Below are 8420 nucleotides of genomic sequence, written 5' to 3'. Positions count from 1 at the left end.
GGCCTGGTATTTCAGTTGGAAAGCATTATAAATCGGCATCAGTCCGGACTAGTACAAGCACACACACACACACACACACACACACACACACACACACGTGCATGCACGTCGCTATATAAGTGCAATAATCTTGGACGCGACGTTAAACCCAATTTCACCTCTCCATCACCTCACCTAATTTGCCGCGATTCGATATTTCAAGGTATTTCTAAAGAGTTCTAGTAAAGAGAATTTGCAAATAAACACCATGTTTTCTGTGATTTCTGTTCTCTTGTGAATTGTTATTATTCGATAACGTTTGTTATGTCAAAACTGGAAATACCATGTAGCAAATTTGGGGGACGTACAGTTGCCTAAAATATCTAGAAACACCCAAGATGGTCCGTCTGACAAGCTGTGAAAAGGTACTCTGAATTACCTGTGAACAGTTATTAGGCATAGGTATACCCTATCCTCTTTCTGGACAAATGGGTTTCGAGAATTAAAATGGGACGTGGTCAAATTTATATACGAACGTAATATACACACGTGTAATGTGACTTTTGCTAGAAGTCTTGCACACAGTGATTAGCTAGATACTGATAATTAAGATAACCCCTACACGACAGCTGTAATATTCATAACACAAGTACACTAGAACATGGATATAACGAACTACAAGGGACCGGAGAAATCGTTATATTCGTTGTTCGTTATATACGTTTTCGCCCGGAAACGTCCGCCATCTTGGCTAAAACAAAATACAATACACGTTTACACACGTTTCCTCCCGCATCTACCGGTGATTCAGTTAAAAAGTACCAAAATTTTAATGCAATGGTCGGACGAAATTATATCTGAAGTTATTATATATTTGATCAGAATTAAGATTAACATTATGCAAGTTTAACTAGGTTGAATCGTCACCAGTAATTGTGTTGATTCGCGTCTGATTGCGTACAGCCAATTGTCAGTGACACTTGACACTGGGTGTGATTTCTCTGGGTGTGGCTTGTCGTTGATCAGATATCCGTTAGTTCGCTGTAGAGAGTTCGTTATGTACGTGAATTTTATATGATAATATATAGGAGATAAATCGGGGATTTTTTAACAGTTCGTTGTATCCGTTTGTTCGCTCTATCCGTGATCGTTATATCCTTGTTCTACTGTAGTTAAAGAATAATACGTTCAATAATAATAGTCAAACGATGGAAACAGCAAACCGACATATAGTGACGTAAGAAGGTATTTTAATTAAACTTGCGTCGCTTCACAAAGAAGTAAAGTTAACATCTTTGGAAATGTGTTTCGTTAACTGGTTTCATAAAATGCATAGACAGTAACAGCATACAATCGCCTGAATGCATTTGAGTTTTGAGGAAAGGAAGATATTCTCGCCCATGCGCCACTGTTGGCCCATGGCAAAGTTTACATTTCGCAGTTTCGAAACATTCTGTTTTCAGCTTTCATCCTTAGTGTATACCCATGAAAGCAGTATGTTGGATTTTGTTAATACCTTTGACGGAGTCGGGCCAAAGCACGGAGAGTTTCTGGCGGGTAGAGAATACCTTTTTTTTATTACCCACGTGGTGAAGATACAGGTGGTAAGATACTCAATCCGTACGTCACACGTGTGTCGTACAAGGTTGACCTTGTTTTATTCGTTTTGATTGGATAACCGTGACCTCTGTCACACCGGGACTACTTTTTTCATTCATAAAAAATCGCGAGACGTCATTCATTTTGCAACTACAAGGCAGAACTGAAGCAATCTCATATGAGTAAGAGATATTAACAAACACTTTATTAAACTAAACAAGATAGTCATACGCATCAAATTCGGTTTGCATCCTATATATGTTATACATTGAGCTTCTACAGACATTATATAATCGAGCTATATCCATTTACAATGTACGAGTACCGTTCAATAGATCGAGGGTCCCAATGGGCGTGACACACCCGACTACTTTGGATGGTCCTTTTGTGCCATCAGTGTCCTCTTCGAAGCGTATTTTGTGGCACTGTTTTGGAGTTGTTTGTTCACAACTGCACAACCAGATCACTCAAGTGAACATTTCCGATATAAATCATTCGAAAGCTCCGTAGAAGTGTGCCTGATTTCTGACTATGTGGCCCAAAATGTCCCAAAGGTGAACGATAATATTCCCTATCTCTAGCGTAAATCACGGTTGTCTTTTCTTATTCCGGTGATGACCTTGCCCTTCGTTCGAAGCTGTCACTGACATGCAAGCAGACTTGAGCGTGTTGATTTTCACGTCTTCACTAAAGGGTGGTACAGTAAACATGAATGTCTTTGGCAAACACTCTGATTTCCCTCTTCCACAGACGGGACCCCGGCAGTGCGAGTGACCGACTGATGGTCCGATATTCAAAGCGCGGCGCTAATATGACTTTTCAAATTTTCTTATAGGTGTCCTGCGTGCTGACAACATGGCGCTTGAATTCTCATAAGTAGATGAAATTCTTCCAAAAGGATCTGGAGCGTCGGTGCTGTTATGTTTGCAAACAACAACTGCAGGCGCATGTTTTTAATGCATAGGGATGTCAACAATGCCAATATTTGGGCATATATCAATATTCATGCGCAACCAGACTTTGCAACCGGTTTCAGTTTGGTCTGTCAACGAACAAAAGTTGTTATGTATTTACACTTACATACATATTTAACGTGGGTAATAAATAAAATACCACACTCATTATCGTTAGATACCATTTTTACGAAACTCGTGAACTTTCTATGGTATCTGACCTCGCTTTCGCTCGGTCAGATACCATAGAAAGTCCACTCGTTTCGTAAAAATGGTATATAACGAGAATGAGTGTAGTATTGTCTATGTAATACGTTATTGGCTCTTTTAAAATGCCTTGATTCGATATTTCACGTTAAGAAATAGCTGTCATACGTTATTTCTCAGGAGTCCTATTATCGTGAATTTGAAAATAAATAACACGTTTTCCGTGAAGTGTCTCTTATGTGAATTGTTATTATTCGTTATCGATTATTATGTATTACTCCAGCTACAAGTAGTAAAGAGTAATAAATTCATTAATATTCAGAACATTGTTAGGCGTATTTGTAAAGAATACCCACACTACATAATGAGTTTCATTGAATGATGAAATTTGATACTAATTGCCCGTAAGCATATGACATGTCGTGTAATACAAATCAATTATTTACCATGTGATAGCATTAATCTGCTAAGACAACTTTGCAAAAGGACATATCAATAACCGATATAAGAAACAACATTTAAAATCTTTCAATGACATGCATCAACCAAGTCAGCGAGCCTGACCACCCGATCCCGTTAGTCGACAAGCATGGGTTACTGAAGACCTACTCTACCCCGGAATCTTCACGGGGCTGATATTTTAGGAGGTATATCAACCAAGCACTTGTGACAATTTTAATTTCACACACAGACAGACAGACACACACACTATGTACAATGTCTAAGTTTGATATGAGGCACTAGACACAATTCTATACCTAGAATAAAGCGTGTTACCTATTTCCAAGCTGCTTTCATTATTCTTAATGGCACAGATGAACAAATAATAACGTAGTGTAAAAAACTGTATCAATTAATAGCATATCGTTCAAATAAACACACATTTCAATAAATTTGAGCGATTTGCTTTCTACCTGGAATTCTGTGTAACTGACGCTTATCTTAGTTATTTGTTTCATGCGTGGTATGAAAAGAGGAGGAACTTGTGGAATTCCAATTAAATATTTTTTCATAACAACGTCAAATATATTTTCGTCTTATTCTATGATATAAAATCCGTCACTTATACATGTATAGCTATATAAAGGAGTTTCCTACATTCTTCTGTATACACGTATGACATATTCAAGGTTAGTTAAAATATCGATTTACGTTCTGTAACGAGAAACAAATACTAGTTATCAGAATAAAAGAAATATAAACCGGTTTGGGGGAGTGCCGAGACGCCGCTCTTGTCATGACTGTGTGTCTGCAGTACCGCGGACAACAAGACCAGTAAGGCGCTGATGCATACGTATATGTATTTGAGTATTATATAACTTATTAATACTTTGAAGTTTTTTTTAAAAAAAAGGTTAGTTTTGCTTTTCCCATTTGATAATCTGTACACGCTTGGTTTCTAACAATTGTGTCAGGAGTTTCCCTATACTTTTTTAATTATCCATTTTGTAATAGAGTTATCTCACAACTCTACTCTTGATATGAGTGCTACATGCGACTGATCACGTTACAGTAATGCAAGAATGATGTAACCAAGGAAACGTTAATTGAAACAGCGTCGTGACGTCAGCCCATTATGACGTAACAGTACACGAATCATCTTAAAATGAGAAATCAGGATTACATAAGTTGCGTTGCCCAGAACGTCAACTTTGAACAAGAAAGTAAACAATCTGGTAGAGTGAATAACACACCAACACTCCAGTAATTGATCGTTTTTGTAAATTATGTGAAATGAAAGATCAAAAATATTTCCGCACCGAAAAAACTTTGTAAATACATGAAAGCTGTTGAAGCCCCCGGCTAATCCTTTGTCTGCCTCACTATGTTATTTCTGTGTGTACCTCGTTTGCCTAGGTCCCCAGCCTGTGTGTAATAAAGTTTGGTTCTGTTCTGTAGAAAGGTGGGCGCTGAGTTCCGGCCTGTAATCTAAAACGTGAGGACTAACCAGTGAAAGCTCGAGAAATATATTCTACCAAAAAAGTAGGGGATAGTGAAACTCATTAAGCCATGTTCTGATCTATATGGTATTGGCAAATAGGAATGATATGATCATATCTGCTGGGGAGTAGGCGATCAGATTTAATGGGTTCTAATGGTTGGTGTAGTGAGATGGTGAGCACGTGCAGTGTCATCTTGAAAGATGAAACGTTACACAACGCATTGTGTACATGGCACAACGGCACCACATTGTGCAAATGACACCTCTGATATGGTCCAGATAGTGACCTGTCACTCCACAATGGATGCCACCCGATACCATTATGGACCCCCAAAATCATCCTGTACTACATTAATGTCCCTAAAACTCGATTGCTTTGGTTATCGAAGTCGAGAGTTTACCTCGATTCGTCAGAAAACATGACGATTATTCCAGTGCTGACGCTCCTATACCACGAACGTCTCTGGCTCAAATGACGTGTTTTGGAAACACTATTCTGACGTGTGCCCACTTGCAACATGCCCGTGGAACGTAATTGTGTGAACGTACTATCTTACTTAATGATTAAATGTGTTTAATAAAGTATCATTGAGCGTTTGGTTCCAAGAAAACAATATGCGTCTGCTCACAACCGAGCCTGAGTGACAATGGTAAATGTGGCATACCACCCCTTGCACGTGCTGTCCGACGTCACGTGCTTTATGGCTGTCACAATGTTGTGTTTGGGAGCTTGATTTCTTCGTAAATGTTCTTGCCACATTAATCACTTAGTTTAATTGGCAATATCCGTAGATACTGTTGCTCGATTGACCATGTCAGTCAGTAACATGGAATAGCTTGATAACTTCGTTTTCGTGGAGTAAATTTCGACGCGTTTTCGTGGCAAAATCGAAAGCATCCAAAAAGCTTTGAATGTCGCCCAATGCCCATATCCGAAGGAAAACGACGTGTTTGCCTTTGCAATGTGAGTGAATAAAGTTTTACACTGCTTTTAACAGTATTTCAGTTATTGTTACAGTGTGACATAATCATAGAGCATGGGCTTGGTGCTGACAAACCTAGAATCATAATCAGGGTGAATTGGGATTATAACTAAAACTCATAGGATCCTGGCACGTCTCTCTCTCTCTCTCTCTCTCTCTCTCTCTCTCTCTCTCTCTCTCTCTCTCTCTCTCTCTCAGAAAACATACACGTTATCTTGAATATTTTATTCAGCGCATGCCAATGCCATGTTTTAACGAAAATTACTCTCCTCATTTCATTGTTCTTGTCTGTAGTACACGACATGGGTACAATGTGTGAAGCCCATTTCTGGTGTCCCCCGCCGTGATATTGCTGGAATATTGCTAAAAGCGGCGTAAAACCATACTCACTCACTGTAGTACACAGACCACTTAAAAGTGTGATATAATTATTTGTGCCGTCAGTTTAGTTGTAACATTGCATACAGAGAATGGGTTTGGTTAAGGGGTGGTAGACTATTAACGTCTTACCACGGCGTGTCAGCAACATGTGAGGGGAACGCCAAAAGTAACGCAGGGTCTCTGACCTTTACCACATTGGTTAAGCCCACGACACCAGCTTTGTTACTGATAAATCAAAGATCATAATCTTGGTTTTGAACAACGATAATCGTATAGTTGTACGACTCTGGCAAGTTTGTTGGTTGGTTTGTTGTTTTACGCCGCACTCAGCAACATTCCAGCTATATGACGGCGGTCTGTAAAAAATTGTTTCGGGACCAGACAATCCAGTTATTGACATCATGAACATCGCAATTTGAACACGATGTCATACATCAACCAAGTCAGCGAGCCTGACCTCTGGCAAGTAGTGCCCCCACTATATATAGAAAAAAACACTATCAATCATTACAAAAACGACATCCAAGTATTCTCTGTCTCTGTGGGGACTGTCTTGGCAAAACATTCAAACGCATAGTTCATGCTGTCATTGTTGTCCCAGAACACAGAACTGCTGGTGGAATAGGAGATGGCGAATTCCAACCTGAATCCAACATCGAAGACTGCAGGTGCCACAATACTGAAGGAGAACCTATCTGTAGGTCCGTCGCAGGAGTTCAGGACATACGATGCTGCTATGTCATGAAAGGTGGCCCATCTGTTGGTGCTGTAGCGCACTTGCACCAGCTTGTTAAAGGAAATGTTAGCCACCCGTATCACCCCAGTGATCGTCATCCCTTCAATCATTGCATTCTCCAAACACACCTTTTGAGCAAAAACTTCCTTTCTGAAATCATCTCTAGCCCCGGGCTGGGAAAAGCAGGCAGTGAGAAAGCTGCTTCCTGTTGCACGTCTGTCCTGTTCCAGTCCTACACGCAGGTCAGCTAAGGCAGACGCCGGCACTTTGGGCGGGATGTCTACGTTGCCAATGTTTTTCACAAAATTTAGATCTAAACCCATTGCGTCCGCGAAACGGACAACTTTCTTTTTGCTTCCCGGTGTTCCGGGTGGAGTCTTGTTTGTCTTAAGAGATGAGGATTTTCTAAACTCACTTCGTGAAAAGTTACTTTCTGTATCTTTGGTTGCAGGACCTTTCGAGGACACAAATTTGAGAAAAGCTTCCAGCGTTGTGTAGTAGTCATCGACTTCATGTCCATCTTCTGTAGCTGCGCTTGGAGCATCCGTCTCAATCACACGTGTCCTATCATCATCCTGGTCCCCCGAAGACCCCCTGGCCTCCGTTTTCTGTTTGCTCATAGCTTCCCCCTCCTCGGCCATCGCTTCGAAAAGACGCACAAATTGCGGACGATCTTTTCTGGATTGACACACTTCTCGAGGGTTCTGTACGAATGCCGAACTGATACTATATTCGTCCGTGTAGCCTTCCTGCACATACGACAGACTACGTGGAAGGAAGTGAGCCATATCTTCTTCCCTGGCCCCGGTCATTGCGGCTTGTGGATTATGACCTAAAAATTAAAAAGACAGACGAAGGTACGTACGAGGATTGTGCAAATATTGTTACATTTGTAAGAAGTACTGAACTGTAACGGTTCATCTGGTCCAGTAACATGTATGCTACATAATGTTTAATATGTAAATATATTCAAAAGTAAATCTATCAAATGTAAATCTAAAGATCACACATAATTGTATAAACCATTAGTTTGCCGATTATATATATATATATATTTATACATAATGTATTTATATACATAATGTATTTAGCATTAAACAGAATATGTATGTGTATAAACAGAATACGTGTGTGAATATGTGTTTATTTTGTATATATATAAAATATATGTTTGAAAGCAAGCAGGCAAAGTCTGTGTGTGTTTGGGGGGGGGGGGGGGGGGGGGGGAGGGTTGTTGTTCTGTTCGCAGGCCCGTTACAACTGTATTTTAGTCACATGTCATTTCATGATACATATATGATTCAGGAGGTGTCACATCGTACATTCAAATACGCGATATAATATCACCACTAACCTGACACGCCGCATGCGATATATTTAAATCCCCCGTCCCGATACTATCGCCGACCCAGCTGACAGTCTCAAGGTCACATGGTTGGCGGCCGGGGCCTGCTCATAGATGTCGCGGCTCGCTTCGGCGGTCATGTTCCCCTGTCATATGCTCCATCCATTCACAAGGGTCACCCCCTTCTATAGGGTATCACGCTGGGAACTTCTACTGGCAAGGGAGAGCATGTTTCCCACAAAGTCACTCAAGGTTATCCGAATGGCCCACATTATTCCTACGGTTATGCTACGTC

General features: G+C 40.4%; 1 protein-coding gene across 1 annotated transcript; it reads right to left on the bottom strand.

Moving 5' to 3' along the window:
• Positions 1-5873: 5873 nt before the first annotated feature.
• Positions 5874-7592, bottom strand: LOC124146291 (glycogen-binding subunit 76A-like). The gene has a single exon (XM_046516525.2). It carries the CDS (start codon positions 7590-7592, stop codon positions 6552-6554), a length of 1041 nt encoding a protein of 346 aa, XP_046372481.1. The 3' UTR covers positions 5874-6551.
• Positions 7593-8420: the final 828 nt, after the last annotated feature.

The sequence above is a fragment of the Haliotis rufescens genome, unplaced genomic scaffold (genome assembly GCF_023055435.1).
Source record: "Haliotis rufescens isolate VD_foot unplaced genomic scaffold, xgHalRufe1.0.p SCAF_2, whole genome shotgun sequence".
Lineage (NCBI taxonomy): Eukaryota > Metazoa > Mollusca > Gastropoda > Lepetellida > Haliotidae > Haliotis > Haliotis rufescens.
The sequence above is the reverse complement of the archived record's forward strand: the minus strand, read 5'-3'. Positions and strand labels throughout refer to the sequence as shown.